Consider the following 20,377-nt stretch of genomic DNA (forward strand, 5'->3'; position numbering starts at 1 on the left):
CCACGCCATCTCGGCTCAGCAGCATTGACATAAAAGTACTGCGGATTTTATTTTAGGCCAGGGGATTTACCCAGCAGGTACATAGTGTGTAAGGCATGGAAATCTCCCCACCCTCACATCCTGCCTAGCTCACAGTGCCCCCTGGGCTGCACACTCACTGAAAAGGCTATATATAGCTGTATGCTTGCCTTGCTTTTCAAAATCGTAGCTGGGGAACAAAAGTTATTGACTTGAAACCTCTGCCCACTTTTAGATGCCTGCTTAGACTTCGGCCACCCATAATCATGTATGTTTACATAGACTCAGTACTTTCTATGCAGTGTTTTGTGGTACCACTCGGCACATCTCTTCAACCTCAGGCCAATTTAAACTGTGTGAATAACTCTCCTTAGAATTGTGGTTTTGATGGTTTTTCTTCTTACAAAACAATTATTGTTGGTTTTGAATATAGTGGTAAAAGTTAATAAGATCACTATTCATCCAACTCGTTATTACTCTACCATGTATTTATTAATATTTGCCCTCCATTCTTCCTCTCTGTTTCTTCTGTGTATGTTCTCCTACTGGTTTGTAAGCTCTTCAAGTTAGGAACCTGGCTTATATGTGCTCCACCATATTCTTTGTTAAAAAAAATTACCCAAAATCTGTAAATAAAAAAGTTGTGAAGCAAGCAACAGGTATGTCTGATGTCATATTAAAGTGTGGTTGAACATAATCCTGCCCAAGGATTATTTAATTATCTAAAAGAATGAAGACAATGGGATTGGATCAATAAGTCAAGACTGAAATATTATAATCTGTTATTTTAACAGCTTTATTGAGATATATTTCACAGACCATAAAATTCATCCATTGAAAGTATACCGTTTGGTGTTTTTTGGTATATACTCACAGAGTTGTACAACGATCGAGATTTAATTTTTAGAACATTTTCAACACCCCAAGAAGGCTATCTATTACTGATGAAAGTCTCAACTCTGTGAAGTTCCATAATAACTTATAGATTTTCATTCAGAAGAGATGCAAATGGTTTCTGTTTAGTTGGAAAGGATAACCCCAAAGGTTATGATTTTATTACATTACAAACATTTAAACAATTTTATTTCTAAATTGGTAATGTTATTCCAACATTCTTTCTCCAATACCAATGCCTGTTCTTCTAATTCTCCTTTGTTTGTTTGTTTATTTATTTATTTATTTATTTATTTATTTAAAGTTTTCAATTAGCAATAATCATGCCTTGGATAAACCTCATTGGCTATGATACTGCCACTGTGCAAAGCTTCTAATTCCCCTTTGAACTAGCTTTACCATTCTGCTGGTTCCCCCATTATTAAGTTAATTAAATCCTTAACATGTGTTCCTTCTATATTTGTATGAGAAAACGGTTTAAAATTTTTGAAACATATTTTGACAACCTGAATGCTCTTAGCATAATAATGGGCATGTAGTAGGCAATCAATAACTATAGCTTGGCCTGGCACAGTGGCTTACACCTGTAATCCTAGCACTCTGGGAGGCTGAGGTGGGAGGATCACTTGAGGCCAGGAGTTCAAGACCAGTCTGAGCAAAAGCGAGATCCTGTCTCTACTGAAAATAGAAAAACTAGCTGGGCGTCATGGCACAGGCCTGTAGTCCCAGCTACTCAGGAGGCTGAGACAGGAGGATTGCTTGAGCCCAGGGGTTTGAGGTTGCCGTGAGCTCTGATGACGCCACTGCAATCTAGCTGGGGCAACAGAGCAAGAATCTGCCTGAAAATAGATAAATCAATCAATTGGTTGATTAATCAAGAAAGAAAGAAAGAAAGAAAGAAAGAAAGAAAGAAAGAAAGAAAGAAAGAAAGAAAGAATGAATTATATCTTGATTGATATGCAATCTGTCAGATTTTAAACTTTGGGAGGAGAGAATAAATTTTCACAAGGTTTTAAGGAAAAATCAGAAAATGAATTTTAAATGGTATTTTGTACTTTTGTTCTCAAATTCTGAAATTTTGTGCTAGAAAGATTTAAATTTGAATGCAGCTATTTATTTGCTTCTTTTCTATATCAAAGCTTGAATCAATAAAAATTCTAGGAATATAAATTTACCAGCATAACATTTTGTAAATCTATAAACTTAAAATGTTATTTCTTTCTGTGTAGGTAATGTATGCAATGGAACAAAATCTGAGAGATATAAAAGGAATGTCCTGGAAAACGAAGTCTCCATCCTGCTGCTCCCCTCCGACAACAAGTTGCCCCAAGGTAGGTCCTGTTACCATCTTCTTGTGCATCTTTTTGTGAGCATACACACACACTTTCCATTTTTCATTCAAACATATATGACATACCATGCATGCTATTTTGCAACTTGCTTTTTTTATTTGCTGATATTTATTGAAAATTATTCCATATCAGTATACATACTAGTTGCTTCAGGCTAAGTGTGTCCTGGTGGCCAATCACTTCTCATTACTTTCACTGCTACCACGCACGTCTTACCCACCATCCTCTCCTGCGGGAGCCATCCTGTCTCCCCTGCTGTCTCCTCCGCACCTCTACAATCTCTTTTCAGTGTGGCAGCCAGAATGATCCTTTATATATGTGGGTCAGATGATCTTCCGTTCAAAGCAAAGCCGAAGACTTCACCATGGCTTGCAAGCTCTATCTGACATAATCTACCATCTACCATCACCCCAGTTGCCTCATCTCTAACCACTCTCCCCCTAACTCATTCCATTCTCATCACTGCAACCTATTGGGAGGTCCTCAAATATGGCAGGTCTTGGCCCTTGCTACTCCCTCGAACTGAGAGGCTCTTTCCCCAAACATCTGCAGGGTCCCCCCAACCCCATCTCCTTTGTGGCTTTGTTCAAAGTTCACTTCTCATTCAGCCTTTCTTAACCGCTACCTCCCCATTCTCCACAGCACTTATCAGCATTGGATAGACCATATAATTTACTTCTTTACTGTCTATATACAAGCTCCATGAGACCAAGGATATTTGGCTATTTTGTCCACTGCTGTATTCTCAGCACCTAGAACAGGGTCTGGCACCAAGTAGACACTTAATAATATTAATGGAATGAGCAGATACATTTATGCAGCATGGGGCCGGGCAGAGTGGTTGACGCTTGTAATCCTAGCACTTTGGGAGGTCGAGGTGGGAGGATAGCTTGAGCCCAGGAGTTAGAAACCAGCCTGAACAACATAGCAAGACCCCATCTCTATAAAAAAAATTAAAACATTAGCTGGGTGTTATGGCACGCACCTGTAGTGCCAGGTACTCAGGAGGCTGAGGCAGGAGACTCCCTTGAACCTGGGAGTTTGTGCAATGAGCTATGATGACACCATTGCACTCTAACCCAGGCAACAGAGTGAGACCCTGTCTCAAAAAAAAAAAAAAATTATGCTGCATGGTACTTTGGTACTTGTATGTTTGTGTTCTATTAGTGTGACCCAGCCTAGTATAATTAAACCATTCCTACGTTTTGGGACTTCAATATGCTTTTGGCCTCTTGTGACCTTGGGGAAGTTTCTTAACTTCTCTGAGCCTTGAATTTCCCTCTACAAAATAGGGATAATAGTTGTAGCTGCATTTTATAGGGCTTTTGTGAAGATTCCATTTTTTAAAAGCATGTATAGTGATTAGCACCATGCCTGGCTTATAGTAAGTTTTTAATAATACAATTATGATTTCTCTCATTATTATTCATCACAAATGGCATGATGAGAAGAATATATAGTTCTATCTATATATCTCCAACTTCTTATTTTAAATCTAATAGTGTTGAGTTTTAGTGATTATTCCCTTAGAATATAAGTCACTTTGTTTTTTTTTTTAGGGAAGTCATTCAACATCTTTAAAAAAATATTTTAGCTCTTCAGAGGTAGAGAACTCTATCTTTGCATTTTTGTTTTCTAGCTGATCCCAAACAAAATACTTGCTCATTAATTTTGTTGAATAAATAAATGGAAGAATGAATCTCAATGGGCACAAGCAAGTTCATGTTTATCGAAAAGCTGCCATGTGCCAGGCACTGCCGTGGGCAGTAAGGTCATAAAAAGGAACATTCTGTGGTTGAAGTTTATTTCAAGACCTCCACAAGTAATCATTGAGTTTGCGGGAATGTACGTTTATCTCAGAAATCTTTTCTACCTGGGGGAGGGGGAATTTGGATTCCTCAACTTGTGCAAAGTAAAAAGAAAACAAAACAAAAAAACTCCAGAAAGATATCTTTGCCACAATTTCTCTGAAGAGCTTTTCAAAGAAACAAAATGTCAATGGTGTATCAAGGAGACATCAAGCGTGAAGCAGCGGGCATGCCAGTGTGGGAAATCCTACGGTGATTGAAGACTTCTGTGAATTCCTGTGGTTCTGGGTCCCTGCACATCTTGCTAACTGTTGGTGACACCAAGAACAAGATGAGCAAGAGTATAACAGTGAGCAGTGCAGCTTGAGATGGAGGAGAAGCTCCTTCTACCCTGGGTTACGAGAACTGGGTGAGAATCCAGCTTAGCACTCTGACCCCAAGCAAGACAATCCTGAGCCTCAGTTTCCTCACCATAAAATAATATTTTTAAAAATTAACCTGATTCAAATGAGAAAGTGGGTGAGAAAATCCTCCGTATCCTGGAAACCACTGTACGAATGGGACTCTGGTTTTGATAGTCAGCAAAAGTCCCTGTCAACCATTCATTCAACACCCACTTCTGGGTGCCTGCTAGCACCGTGCTACCTACGCAGTGGGGTAGAGAGTGCAACAATCCGGACAGGATCCCTACCCTTAGCAAACACACCACCCACATCCAAGATTTTATCCCCAGGAAGTAATTCAGCAGAAGCAAAAATATATTTGCAAGATGATCCTTGCAGGGGTCTTTGTAACAACCACAAAACTGGAAACGACCCAGATATTTAGAAAAGCCTGCAGGCTTCGTCAATGATGCATCCCAACATTTTGATTAAAAAGAATATCCAGCCTACCCACACTTACCCCCTGGCAGGGTCAGCCTGGCCCCTGTGGTGGTGGTGGCGATTTGTTTAGGCAGGAGGCTGGTGACCCTGCCCCAAGGGGTGGCTGCTTGGAGACTAGGACAGAGGGGTGTGTGAGGGTGACAGGTCACAAAGGACAGAGGAGGGTAAATGCGGTGGGGCAAGGAGATTTAGGCAGAAGCCCTGCAGGGAGATGGGCAGTTGCCTTCACTCCCTCTCTTTCTCAGGGACTCAATTCGTGGCTGGCGGAGCTGTCTTAAATGAAGAGAACGATGAGCAGTGAATGTTTGTTGCCTTATTACACGGCCCAAAGCTATCGTTCGATGGGTGTGTTCAATACGTCCATGGGGGACCTGCAACGACAACTGTACAAGGGAGGAGAGTATGACATTTTTAAGTATGCACCAATGTTTGAGAGTGACTTTATCCAGATCAGCAAAAAAGGAGAGGTGATTGATGTGCACAACCGTGTCCGAATGGTGACTGTGGGCATTGCTTCCACCAGCCCCATCCTCCCACTGCCTGATGTCATGCTGCTGGCCCGACCCGCTAAAATCTGTGAAGAGCACACCAGACAAGGCTGGTTCACCAAGGGGAGAGGTCGCAAGACTGCAAAGACTCTAGAGCTCACTAGGCTACTTCCCTTGAAGTTCGTCAAGATCTCCATCCACAATCATGAGAAACAGCAGCTGCGTCTCAAACTTGCCACTGGCCGTACTTTTTATCTGCAGTTGTGTCCCTCTTCAGATGCACGAGAAGACCTCTTTTTCTATTGGGAAAAACTTGTCTATCTCCTGAGGCCACCAGTGGACAGCTGCAGCAGTGCTCTGACAGTTCAAAATGCAGAAACACCACCTGGGGACAACAGAAGCCTAGGGGTAAGCATCCGCAGAGACTCAAGGAAATGGGGCAGGGGTCTTTGGGAGAGCAGCTCCAAGCTGCTCCTGCAGAGCCTTGGGTACTCTCTGAAGCTCACCTGGAAAAGGCATTGCATTTGCAAGGGCTCAGGACCACATGAGTTACCACTAGGGGACTCACCACACTGGGAGGTTCGAGTGCTTCTCCAGAGTGTCCCATAAGGCTGAACTTCAGAGACCTTAGGTGTCATTACTCTGGTCTCACACCCAGGGTTGTAATCCCTTCCACGGCATCCTGATTGTCCAGTCTTTTCCTGAACACTTGCCACCCCAACCCGGGTAGTCCAATTTGTTTTGGAACATTTTTAATAACAATGAGGAAGTCCTTCCTCCCTTTGAGTCATGAGCTGCCTCCCTGTGACTACCAGGAGCTGATTTTGGAGTAAATCAGCACAACCTGCCTGTGTGTGTGCATATGTGCAATTTTAGTAGTCACCAAAATGCAACACGTGTGTGTCCCTTGACCTGGCAATCCCACTTCTAGAAGTCTGTCCTGCAGAGCACAAGTGTGTAAAATAAAATGTACAAAGATGGGGGATTGCGTCAGTGCTTTCTGTAGTACTGGAATTATTCAACCAAACCTGAGTGACCATTGGCCAAGGGGTGCCGTAGATGGAATCTTGCAACAAATGGGTGCAAGACTTAGCTTTGGTAATTTCAAACGTTCTTCTATCTATAAGCCCTCGAGTTGCTCAGCTCTGGGATCAGAGAGGTGCAGACAGTTCTGGTCTCCCTTTCTGTTGTCTCTATCTTACCTGTTTCTCCTCCCCTTGGTACAGGCTTCAGACCTCCCTGGAGAAGGGGATCAGAATGAGGTTAGGCTCCACAAGACTTGTGAGGTGTCTGCAGCCAACTCTTCTGCTTATGCTGGGGGAGAGGGAATCCAACACGCCTCCCACGGAATGGCTAGTGCACCAGCAGGGACAGCAAGTGGCATGGCAATGGCAGGGGTAGCAACGAGCCCTGCAACAGGCTCTGTGAGCAGAGCAACATCCAAGTCTGCAGGCCCAGGCTGGGGGACCACTACCCTGGTGGGAGCAGCCACCAAGAATCAAGGACAAAGTGAATCCAGCAAGGCCTTGGCAGGTGCTGCCAATATGTCCTCAGGCGGCATTAACTTGGCCTTGGTGGGTGTCACCAGCACCTCCTCGGAGGGGACGTCCAGCATGACCGCAGGGGCTGCCAGTCTCTCCCAAGACAGCAGCTCGAGTCTGGCGTTTGCGGGCACCACGAAGACCGGCACATCTGCTGCGGTGGGGCCCCTCGTATCAACCTTGCAGAGTGAGGGCTACATGAGTGAACGGGACGGAAGCCAGAAGGTTCCCCATCTCCGTGCTGAAGCCCAGAAGGAGAAAAAGGAAAGAAGACAAAAGAAGGACAGAAATCCCAGTAGGAAAAGTTCCCATCATCACAGGAAAGGGGGGGAAAAGACCCGGAAAGCATCCTCCAACCGGTCCTCATCCAGCCCTAGGAACACGAGAGAGGACAAAAGAGGAAAAGGGCGTAGTCACTCGAGGAGCAAGAGGCACGGCCCCTCTCGCAAAAGCTCCAGCCGCACCTCCGCCAGAAAGGAGTCGAGGACAGCTCACAAAGCGGGGAAGAGCCGATCCTCAGCTAGTTCAGGCACTTTGAGTAAGAAAGCCAGTAAAATCGGCTCTTTTTTTAGGAGCCTCAGACCCTCTCTTGGGTCAAAAGCCGTGGTCCCATCGCAGGATACAGAGGTAGATATCATGACTAAGATGGTGGAGAAGCGCAACGTAGAGGCCAAGACGGAGAAAGCCGAGGATGGCAAGGAGCTGGAGGTGGTCAGAAGCTCCATGACGTCTGAGACGGTGGAGATGATAATGTTTGAAACCAAATCCCTTTAAAGAGGAGCCAGGGCAGGAAGCTGCAACGGAGACCCAGGGCTCGGGACGTGTCCTGAGAGAGCCCATTCCAGCTTTCTTTACTGCAGTTTAAATAATAAAAGGAACCGTACAACTCCAAAAGAAATGCCCTCTCCTGTTTGAATGTCTCTGTCCCATAGCCTGGCAGTGACCTCACAGTGGCTCCTGTGATGGTGAGTGCTGCAGCCTGAGACCCCAGCCATCTCTCACCCAGGCCCGGCAGAGCCAAGCCTCAACCCCTTCCTGCCTTTGGCCCCCCGAGACTGTGAGCTGGGATGCACCAACACCACCGCGTCCCCATGCCCTTCCTCCTCTTCTCCCCAAAGGTCCCTGAACGTGGACACTCAGCCCAGCCTACAGACTAAGCAAAGACAGGATTCATATCCCCTCGGGATATTCGGGGGACGAAGGAGAGGGTGCAGCAGCATTTGTAGGCAATTAGAATAGGAAGTCTGTTTGTCTAGATGGGAAATCGGCAGATAATGTTCTGAGGACCCAATCTTTTTTTTTTTTTTGAGACAGAGTCTCACTCTGTTGCCTGGGCTAGAGTGAGTGCTGTGGCGTCAGCCTAGCTCACAGCAACCTCAAACTCCTGGGTTCAAGCGATCCTTCTGCCTCAGCCTCCCAAGTGGCTGGCTAATTTTTTTTCTATGTGTATTTTTAGCAGTCCAGATCATTTCTTTCTATTTTTAGTAGAGACGGGGTCTCGGTCTTGCTCAAGCTGGTCTCGAACTCCTGACCTCGAGCAATCCACCCGCCTCAGCCTCCCAGAGTGCTAGGATTACAGGCATGAGCCACCGCACCCGGCCTGAGGACGCAATCTTACCAGCTGCCTGGATTTATAAATAAAGTTTTATCGGGGGCCGGCCATGGTGGCTCATGCCTGTACTCCTAGCACTCTGGGAGGCTGAGGTGGGAGGATTGCTTGAGCTTGGGAGTTCGAAACCAGCCTGAGCAAGAGTGAGACCCTGTCTCTACCAAACAGGAAAAAATCAGCCAGGCATTGTGGTGCGCACCTGTAGTCCCAGCTATTTGGGAGGCTGAAGCAGGATTGCTTGAGCCCAGGAGTTGGAGGTTGCTGTGAGCTATGATGACACACCACTGCACTCTACTCATGGCAACAGAGTGAGACTCTGTCTCAACAACAGAAAATCAGGATTGTTTTTAAATCACTGTCAGTCAGGTGGTAATTATACATCAGATGCCCTAAACAATTTATTTTACCAATGTCTTCCTTTATACGTATGTGCAAGAGAGATTTATGGCAAAATATCTAAATCTGAAAAGTATCTTTCAATAAGTAAAAATAAAAATTCTAAGTGACATAAAAAGAACACTAAAAATACAGAAACATAGAAATGTTTAAATATATGTTAAGAAATAATAGAATAGTCCAAAATACTGTGTACTAATTAACTATGTAAATTATGTGTACATATGGAAGTTAATCCTAAAAATAAACAACATACCACATTATACATTCTAAAAACATCTATCGTAAAAAAAAATTACATCACCTTTCAATTTTAAAAAATCTGTAAAATGAGTGCTTGGAAATCATTTAATTTTTAACAACAGATGACAAAAGTTGTATCTGAGAAAAACAATTCTGGGAACCATGTGCTTTTGTCTGAGCCCAGAAGGGCGGCACCTGCCAAGCTTTGCAAATCTCTGCTCATTCTCCTCTGCACCAATATTATCTACTAGGACAGAAGCTGAGTTTCCAGGAAAACTTAAGGACCTTCTCTGAAAAGCAAATATGTGTAGTAGAGGTGAAAGAGGTGAGAAACTAGGTATTCTGGGATGGTGGTGGCTTGGCAGTATCGCGGAAACCCTTCTCAGATGCTCTGGTGGGCAGCTGAAAAATCTCATGTTGGTAAAGACCAATAGGTGCTGGAACTAAGATGCCCTGGGAGTTGACTATTGAAGCAGCGGGTATGGGTAAAAGGAAGAGAGAGAGAGAGAGAGAGAGAGAGAGAGAGAGAGAGAGAGAGAGAGAGAGGGAGGCATGTTCTTAGAGGTCTGATTGAGCCTCCCAGGAATGTTGAGTGGATGAGAGAGGTAAAGGGGAACTCTTTTCAAAGCCTTTGGCTGGAGTCCCAAATTGTCAGCTATGCCAGAGGCTGAATTATTCTAGCTACAAACAGCTTAATATCAGAATTGCATAAGCCATGGCTTTATCTTTTGTCCTTCTCCTACTCTTGTTTTAGGAACCTCCCAAGCTCCCTGCTTGAAGGGTTTCTTCAACACAAACACAGTTTATCCACCATCCAGGGTGCTCACTGAGCAGACCGGCAATTTACACAAATGCCACTTAAGTAAAGTGGAGGTGGGGACCTGCCCACCACAGTGTGCTCCGCCTTGCGCTTTCTCTGCATTTCCTTTTCTATCTTGACATTTCATCAAGAGACACATGCTTAAATACTTACATGTTTTAAAGCAACAGGCCTCTTCCTCCGGAGGGAGATATCAACTGGAGCATCAAGTCAGTGCCCCATCAGATAAAAGCCACTATGCTTTTTTTTTTTAAATTTCAAAATATTATGGGTGTTACAAATGTTTTTGGTTACATGGATCACTTTTGTAATGCTTGCGTGAGGGCTATAAGTGTGTCCATCACCCAAAATAGTGTTCATTGCACCCGTTAGGCAGGTTTTCACCCCCCTTCCCCCTCCCCCCTGCTTGATTTCCACTGAGTTTTACTTCCTTCTGTGCATGTGTGTGCTTATCAGTTAGATTCAATTTAATAGCGAGTACATGTGGTGTTTGTTTTTCCATTCTTTAGATACTTCACTTAGGATAATTGTCTCTTCCATCCAAATTATTGCAAAAGGCATTAATTCATCCTTCTGTATGGCTGTGTAGTATTCCATGATATATATAATATATATACACCACATTTTGTTAAACCACTCAGGAGTTCATGGGCATTTGGGTTGATTCCACATTTTTGCAATTGTGACTTGTGCTGTGATAAACATTCAAGTGAAGGTGACATTTTGGTAAAATGATTTCTTTTCCTTTGTGTAAATACCCAGTAGCGGGATTCCTGGATCAAATAGTAGGCCTACTTTTAATTCTCTGGGGAATCTTCATACTATTTTCCATAGAGGATGTACTAATTTGTAGTCCCACCAACACTGGATAAGCATTCCTTTCTCTCTGCACCCAAGCCAGCATCTATTGTTTTTGGACTTTTTAATAAAAGCCATTCTAACAGGTAAGGTGATATCTCATTGTGGTTTTAATTTGCATTTCCCTGATGATTAGTGATGTTAAGCATTTTCTCATGTTTATTGGCCATTTGTCTATCTTCTTTTGAAAAGCTTCTGCTCATGTCTTTTGCCCACTTTTGAATAGAGTTTTTTGTTTTTCTCTTGCTGATTTGCTTTAGTTCTTTGTAGATTCTGGTTGCTACAGAACCTATTATTGGATGTATAGCTTGTGAATATTTTCTTCCATTCTGTAAGTTGTCTACTTGCTCTGTTGACTATTTCCTTAGCTGTGCAAAAGGACAGCCAATATGTTTAACAGCAATATTCATCACCATGGTAGCAATTCTGCTACTGCAAGTGCAATGAGGCAATGAATGGTTGATCACCACACTAACCAGTATCCCAAACTTAAAGTCTGGCATACACACATAAGTACAAAGATTAAGAAGGGATATTTTGCTAATAGCAGTATAAAATCACTCGTGGGATTGTCATGTTGGAGTGGAGTCTTTCCAGCAGAGGAAACCAGTGCTATGGCAGGAAGAAGCAAGGTGCCTCAAAATAGTGAAGGCAGGCCGTCATGGCTGGCAGGGCAAGAGTGGAAGGAGAGATGTTGGAGAGAATAGCAGAGTATGTAACAGAGAGAATGGTCTGGAAAAAATGGCAAAAATACTCTCTGTCTCTTTAAAACATCCTTCACTCCTTTTTGACAACTAAAGCCTGCATCCCTGCCTCAGGCCAGTGGTTGGAAGGGGCAGGATAAGTCTTTTGTTTATTTGCACAACAGGAGATGGCCCAGCCCAACCTGGTAAAGGGAGGTCCTGGGCAGAGGTCATGAGATTGTCTTCAGTGGAAACAGGATGATTAGAATCATCAAATGTAGTTGAATAGTAATTGCCTGAAGCTGAGAACCCATCCTTTAGAAGCTCTGTATTTCTGCGAATATTTAGGAAATTTGGATTTTGAGATGAGAAGATCTACCATTTTTCCCCCTTTGCCAGCAAAGTAAATCTCTTTCCTACTCCCCGGAACACTTGTCCTCATTCTTCTGATTTGGCCTCATGGACAAGTGTCGCATTTTCAGTAACAGGGACAGGCTGTGTAAGGCTTTGAGGTCTATGCAAAGAACTTGACTTCTGTCCTTGGAGTAACGGGGAGCCACTGAAACATTTTAAGTTGGGGAGTAACTTGATGACACTTGTACTTTGTAAAGGTCACTGCTGTTGCCATGAGAAGAAATATTTGGGAAGGTTGTTGTTAATATCTGACCTTATGTCACTTCCTGTCTTTTACCACAGGATCTATAAAATGAGATTAGAGGGGATGTTTTTAAAAACACTTTCTTGTTAGAAATATCCGTGGGAGGTGGACATGATGATGCACCACCCAGACACCCCTTGAATGAAGGACCAGTTGCTGAGAATGTGGCCCACCCACAGACAGCTTTCAGCTGGTGGTGAGTTTGGAAATTGTGTCAGCTGCAGAGAACTCTTCCATCTAAGGTGATGCTCTTCCCAGAGCCCACATCAAGGACGGAGTGACACAGAGTGTGAAGGAAGGTCTGGCCATCCAAGCCCAACACAGACCAATTCTCAAGGGTTATCCCAACTCCAGAGCTTCCTTTGGGGCTGCATCAAAGCTCAACTTCTCCCTGTGTGTACTCCTACTTTCACCTCCTTCCCTTCCACGGGTGCTGGTCCTAAGGGCACTCCTTAATAAACATCCTTCCCACAAAAATCCATCTCAAAGTCTGCTTCTGAACACCACAGATAAATCAAAACAGAATTCTAAAAAACTGTTCAAGTAACCCAAAGGAAGGCAGGAAAAAGAAAATAGAAACAAAACAATAGAAAACAGAAAACAAAAAGTAAAATGGCACAAATAATCATATTAGTAGTCACATTAAAAGCAAACAGTCTAAATACACCAATTAAAATACAGATATTGGCCGGGCGGGGTGGCTCACGCCTGTAATCCTAGCACTCTGGGAGGCTGAGGTGGGAGGACCACTTGAGGTCAGGAGTTTGAGACCAGCCTGAGCAAGAGCAAGACCCCCCCACCCCCATCTCTACTGAAAATGGAAAGAAATGATCTGGACTGCTAAAAATATATATATAGAAAAAAATTAGCCAGGCATGGTGGCACATACCTGTAGTCCCAGCTACTCAGGAGGCTGAGGCAGAAGGATTGCTTGAAGCCAGGAGTTTGAGGTTGCTGTGAGCTGGGCTGACGCCATGGCACTCTAGCCCAGGCAACAGAGTGAGACTTTGTCTCAAAAAATAAAAATAAAAATAAAAATAAAATAAAATAAAATACAGATATTGGCAGAGTGGACTAAAAAGCATACCTACAAAAAACTCACTACAAATATAATGAATGCAAATTGAAAGTAATAAAATGAAAAAGATATATTATGAAAACATTAATCAAAGGAAGGCAGAATGGCTATGTTAATATAAGATACACTACAGAGCAAAGAAAATTACCACAGAGAGGCATATTATACAGTGATAAAAGGGACATTAAAGGGACTGAGAAGACATAGCAATATGACAGGTATATTAACCAAACAAAGAGCTACAAAATACATGAAGCAAAAACTGATAGAACTGAGAGTAATAAAAAAATCCACAGTTGTAGTTGGAGACCTCCACATGCCTCTCTTGACTATTTAAAGAACAACTAGATAGAAAATTGGGAGTACATAGAAAATATCAATAACACTATCACAGGATTTAATCAACGTTTATGGAAAACTATTAATACATCCATCAACAGCAGAATACATAGTTTCTTCAAGTTGCCACAGAATGTATACCAAGATGCTAGGACCATATCCTGGACCATAAAACAAACTTCAACAACTTTGAAAGAATTGAAATCATACAGAGTATGTTCTCTGACCACAGTGGAATCAAACTAGAAATCAATAACGGAAAGAAAAGAGGAAATCTCCAAACAGAATCTAAACAACACAGTTCTAACTAATCCATGGGCCAAAGAGGAAGTTTAAAGGGAAATAAAAATACATTGACTAAAAATGAAAATCATATCAAAATTTGTGGGACACAGCTAAAACAGTGTCAAGAGGGAAAATTTATAGCAGTATATGCATACACTAAAAAAGAGAAAAGTTTCCAAATCTGCTAAGTAAGCCTCTATCCAGAGAACCTAGAAAAATAAGAGAAAAATAAACACAAAGCAACCAAAATAAACCCAAGCCTATAGAAAGAATAAAATAATAAAATAAGAGCAGAAATCAATGAAATTAGCCAAGTGTGGTGGCTCATGTCTATAATCCTAGCACTCTGGGAGGCCGAGGCAGGAGGATTGTTTAAACTCAGGGGCTCAAGACCAGCTTGAGCAAGAGCTACACCCTGTCTTTATTAAAAATAGGAAAAAATTAGCCGGATGCAGTGGTGAGCACCTGTAGTCCCAGCTACTCCGGAGGCTGAGGCAGGAGGATCGCTTGAACTCAGGAGTTTGAGGTTGCAGCAGTGAGCTATGATGATGCCACTACACTCTAGCCCAGGTGACAAGAGTGAGACTCTGTCTCAAAAAAAAAAAAAAAAAGAAAAAAGAAAAGCTATGAAATTTAAAATGATAAAACAATAGAGAATATAAATGAAACAAAGAACTAGTCCTTTGAAAGGGTCAATAAAATTGACAAACCTGTAGCAAAATTGACAAAGAAAAGAGAGAAAGGACACAAATTACCCGTATCACAGATGGAAACCAGGGGTATCACCACAGACCCTGCAGACATCAAAAAGATGACAAGGAATACTACAAACAACTCTACACACACAAATTTGACAACTGGGATGAAATGGACTAATTCCTCAAACAACACAGACTACTACAATTACCCAATAAGAAATAGATAATTTCAATGGACCTATAACTAACTATTGAAGACATTGATATCATAATTTTAAAATTCCCCTAAAAGAAATCTCTCGATCAAGATGATTTCAATGGAGAATTCCACCAACTGTTTGAAGAAGAATTAATACCAATTCTACACAATCTCTTCCAGAAGGTAGAAGAGGAGAGAATGTTTCTTAATTCATATTATGAAGCTAGTACTATCCTGATACCAAAACCAAAGATAGTATAAAAAAAAGAAAACTGACCAAACTCCCTCCTGAATATGGACACAGAAATCTTTAGCAAAATATTAGCAAATAAAATTCAGTAATTTATAAAAAGAATTACACACCATGAACGAGTGGAGTTTACTCCAGATATGCAAGGCTGCTGCACCATTCCCCAGCAATCAGTATAACCCACCATATTAAGAGGCTACAGAAGAAAAATCACATGATCATATCAACTGGAGCAGAAAAAGAATGTGACGAAATTCAAAATCCGTTCATGATAAAAACACTCACATAAATAGAATGAGAACATCTTCCATTTGATAAAGGGAATCTACAAAATCTTACAGCTAACATTACACTTAACAATGAAAGACTGAATGTTTTCCTCCTAAGACCAGCAACTAGGCAAGGGTATCTACTCCCAGTACTCTTATTCAACATAGTGCTAGAAGTTTTAGGCAGTGCAATGGGCAAGAAAGTAAAATAAAATGAATATAGATTAGAATGGAAGAAATAAAACTATCCCTATTTGTAGATAACATGATCGTCTATGTAGAAAATCCCAAGGTATCTACAAAAAAGTTCCTAGAACTAATAAGTTGAGTTCAGCAAGCTTGCAAGATACAAAATCAATTGTTTCTACATACTAGCAATGAACACAAGAACACCAAGATTAAAAATACAATACCATTTACAATTGCTCAAAAAAGAAATATTTATGTGTAAATCTAAAAAAACAAAACTTATTCTGGATTTATATGCTGAAATCTACACAACACTGAGGGAAGAAATTAAAGAAGATCTAAGTAAATGGCAAAACAGATCGGGTTCATGGATTGGAAGTTTCAAAATAGTAAAAATGTCAGTTTTCCCCAGATTGATATATAGGTTTAACATGATTCCTACAAAAATCCCAGCAAGATATTTTGTAGATATAAACAAGATTATTCTAAAATGTATAAAGAATGGAAATAGAACAATTGTGAAAGAGAAGAATGAAAAGGGAGGAATCAATCTACCCAACTTCAGGGCTAATTATATAGCTTTAATAACCAAGGCTTTGTGGTATGCATACAAGGATAAAACAGTTGGCTAAATGGAACACAAGAGAGTATCCAGAAATAGATCCATACAAATGTGGCTGATAGATTTTTTTATAAAGGTGCAAAAGGAATTTAATGAAAGAAAGATAGCCTTTTCAACATATGGTGCTGAAGCAATTGGACATCCATAAGCAAAACAATAAACCTTGACCTAGTCTTACACCATAGTTTTAAAAAGTGAACTCATTGCCTTTTGTGTCTTTAACTGAAAAAAAATAAAGTAAAAAAAAAAACAACTAAAAAAGTGAACTCAAAATTGATCACAGACTTCTTTAAATAAAATGTAAAACTATAAAACAGATAGAGAAAATATAAGATATAATCTTTGGGATCTAGGACTAAGAAAAGAAGAGTTCTTAGACTTAACACCAAAAACATAATGCATAAAGGGAAAAATTGATAAATTAGACTTCATCAAAATAAAAAACTTTTGCTCTTTAAATGACCCTGGTAAAAGAATAAAGACAGGCTAAAAACTAAAGAAAATGTTTGCAAACCACATATCCCACAAAGGACTAGTATCTAGATTATATAAGGAAATCTCAAAACTCAACATTAAAAAAAACAAACAATCCAATTAGAAAATGGACAAAAGATATGAAGAGAAATTTTACCGCAGGATACACAGATAGTAAATAAGCCCGTGAGAAGATATTCAGCCTCATCAGCCATTAGGGAAATGCAAATTTAAACCACAATGAGATAATACTATACACCTATCAGAATGATGAATTACAAGATAAAAATAATAACTAGGAACAGCACCAAATGCTGACGTACATCCAGAGAAACTATATCACTCATATATTGCTAGTCGGCGTGTAAAGTTATACAGCTATTCTGAAGAACAGTTTGATAGTTTCTTCAAAACTAAACATGCAACTATCACAGGTCTCAGTAGTTGCACCCTTGGGCATTTATCCCAGAGAAATGGAGGCTTATATTCACATAAAAACCTGTGCATAAACGTTTATAGAAGCTTTGTAATAGCCATAAACTGGAAACAATACAGATATCCTTCAAAAATCCTATAGTACATCCTTATCATGGAATACTGCTCAGAAAAAAAAAGGAATACACTATTTATCTATACAACAATCTAGATGAATCTCCAGAGAATTATACTGACTGAGAAAAGCCATCCCCCAAAAGTAACATACTGATTGATTCCATTTATGTAACACTCTTGAAATGAAGGAATTATAGAAATGGACAACAGATTAGTGGTCGCCAGGGGTTAAGAAGAGGTTGGGGGCAAGAGGGAAGTGGATGTGATATGAAGGGGCATCCCGAGGGACTATTTTGTAGATGGTATGTGTCCTGACTATAATTATGTCAATATCCTGGTTGTGATATTATATTGACATTTTTCCAAGATATTACTGTTGGGGTAAACTGAGCAAGGTGTACAAGAGATTTCTTTGTAGTATTTCTTACAAGTACATCTCCAAATACCTTGAATTAAAAATTTTATACAGAAGATACACAGATGGCAAATAAGCGTATGAAAAGATGTTCAGCATCCTGTATCATTCGTGAATCTACAAATATGTCAAATTAAAAATTTTAATTTACCTAACAAATTATTTCATGGACATTGACAAACTGATTTTATATGTTAAAGTTTATATGGAGAGGCAAAAGACCCAGGATAGCCAATGCAATATTGGAAGAGAGGAACAAAGTCAGAGAACTGACAGTACCAGACTTCAAGACTTACTACAAAGCTACAGTGACTGGGACAGTGTGGTACTGGAGAAAGAATAGACAAGCAGGTCAAAGGAAGAGATTAGTGAGCCCAGAAATAGATCCACACAAATATAGTCAACCGATCTTTGACAAAGGAGCAAACGCAGTTCAGTGGAGAAAGGACAGTCTTTTTGACAAATGGTGCTGGATCCAACTGGACATCCATAGCAATAAACTGAATCTAAGACAGAACTTACACTCTTCACAAAAATTAACACAAAATAGATCATAGACTTAAATGTAATGCAAAACCATAAAACTCTTAGAAAATAACATAAGAGAAAATCTAGGTGGCCTTGGGTTTGACAATCAGTCTTTAGATAAAACACCAAAGGCATGATCCATGGAAGAACAAATTGATAAGCTGAAATTCATTAAAATTAAAACACTCTGGGCCAGGCGTGGTGACTCACTCCTGTAATACTAGCACTCTGGGAGGCCGAGGTAGGAGGATTGCTTGAGCTCAGGAGCTCAAGACCAGCCTGAGCAAGAGCGAGACCCCATCTCTACTAAAAAAAAAAAAAAAAAAAAAAAATAGAAAAATTAGGCAGACATTGAGGCGCATGCCTGTAGTCCCAGCTACGGGCAAGGATGAGGCAGGAGGATTGGTTGAGCCCAGGAGTTTGAGGTTGCAGTTAGCTGTGATGATGCCACTGCACTCTACCCAGGGCAACAGAGTGAGACTCTGTCTCAAAAAAAACAAACAAAGAAACAAACAAACAAAAAAAAAAAAAAATGAAAAACTTGTCTGCTCTGTGAAAGACGCTGCCAAGGGAATGAGAAGAGCCTGTGATGAATTGCTTTAATTTCTGATACCTCATTTGAAAGCTGCATGTGCAGTCTGATTATTTTGCAAGTCTGAGGCTTGGATGAAAAGAAAAGAAGACCAAAAGGGAGGAAAAAAAAAGAAAGAAAAAAAATAAAAGAATAAGAAGACAAGCCAAAGTCTAGAAGAAAATATTTGCAAAAGACATATCTGATAAAGGTCTGCTATCCAAACTATACAAAAAACTCTTAAAATTCAACACTAAGAAAATGAACAACATGATTAAAAAATGGGCAAGAGATATGAACAGAAGCCTCACCAGAGAAGATATACAGATGGCAAATAAGCATATAAAAAGATGTTTGACATTGTATGTCATTAACAAATTATAAGCACAATGAGATGTCAATACATACCTATCAGAATGACTAAAATCCAAAATACTGACAACAACAAATGCTGTTGAGGATATGAAGCAACAGGAACTCTCACTCATTGCGGATGGGAATGCAAAATGGTACAGCCACTTTGGAAGACAGTTTGATAGTTTCCTACAAAAACTAAACATACGCTTACCATATGATCCAACAATCATGTTCCTTGGTATTTATCCAAATGAGCTGTAAACTTATGTCCACACAAAAACTTACACATGGATGCTTATGGCAGTTTTATTCACAATTGCCAGAACTGAGAAGCAATCAAGATGTGCTTCAGTAGGTGAATGGATAAACTGTGATACATCCAATGGAATATTATTAAGTGACAAAAAGAAATGAGTTATGAAACCACACAAAAAATGGAGAAACCTTAAGTGCATATTACTAAGTGAAAAAAGCCAATCAGAAAAGGCTATTTACTGTATGACTCTGTGAAAATAAAAAGACAATAAAAAGATCAGTGATTTCCAGGTTTGATGGGAGGGAGGGATGAGTTCCCTAGAACACAGGAGATTTTTAGGGCAGTAAAATTATTCTCTGTGATACTATAATGGTGGATACATGTCATTATATATTTGTCAAAACTCACAGAATGTACAACACCAAGAGTGAACCCTAGTGTGAACTGCAGACTTTAGGTGCTAATGATGTGTCAATATTGGTTCATTAACATCAAATGCACTAGTCTGGTGTGGGGTTGATGGTGGGGGTGTGTGGGATGTTGAATGGGACGGTGGAGTATGTGCGAGGAGGGGGTGTATGGGAACTGCACTTGCCACTCAATTTTGCTGTTAATCTAAAATTGCTCTAAAAAATAAAGTCTGTTTAAAAAGTAGACTGCTTATGTAATTACAGAACATTTTTTTTCAGCCCTTGGGAAGAAAAGGTTTTTCCCCCATTGGACATGACTCTTCAAATGCTCTTTGAAATCTGTGAGGCCGGGCGAGGTGGCTCACACCTGTAATCCTAGCACTCTGGGAGGCCGAGGTGGGAGGATCGCTCAAGGTCAGGAGTTCGAGACCAGCCTGAGCAAGAACGAGACCCCGTCTCTACTAAAAATAGAAAGAAATTAGCTGGACAACTAAAAATATGTATAGAAAAAATTAGATGGGCATGGTGGCACATGCCTGTAGTCCCAGCTACTCGGGAGGCTGAGGCAGGAGGATTGCTTGAGCCCAGGAGTTTGAGGTTGCTGTGAGCTAGGCTGATGCCACGGCACTCTAG

The 20,377-nt window shown here is 40.8% G+C and overlaps 1 protein-coding gene, 1 non-coding gene and 1 pseudogene across 2 annotated transcripts; 2 read left to right on the forward strand and 1 right to left on the reverse strand.

Annotated features, from left to right (window-relative positions):
* Window positions 1–1,200: 1,200 nt before the first annotated feature.
* On the reverse strand, window positions 1,201–1,284 carry LOC123638956 (annotated as a pseudogene).
* A 3,873-nt stretch (window positions 1,285–5,157) lies between these two features.
* GARIN3 (golgi associated RAB2B interactor family member 3) lies at window positions 5,158–7,810 on the forward strand. The gene is made up of 2 exons (XM_045552692.1): window positions 5,158–5,852; window positions 6,671–7,810. Exons 1-2 carry the CDS (start codon window positions 5,235–5,237, stop codon window positions 7,757–7,759), a joined length of 1,707 nt encoding a protein of 568 aa, XP_045408648.1. The 5' UTR covers window positions 5,158–5,234; the 3' UTR covers window positions 7,760–7,810.
* A 10,921-nt stretch (window positions 7,811–18,731) lies between these two features.
* Window positions 18,732–18,814, forward strand: LOC123639057. Its single transcript, XR_006735624.1, has one exon. It is a non-coding gene; the product is annotated as a small nucleolar RNA SNORD60 (small nucleolar RNA).
* Window positions 18,815–20,377: the final 1,563 nt, after the last annotated feature.

Source organism: Lemur catta, chromosome 5 (assembly GCF_020740605.2).
Source record: "Lemur catta isolate mLemCat1 chromosome 5, mLemCat1.pri, whole genome shotgun sequence".
In the NCBI taxonomy this organism is placed as follows: Eukaryota; Metazoa; Chordata; class Mammalia; order Primates; family Lemuridae; genus Lemur; species Lemur catta.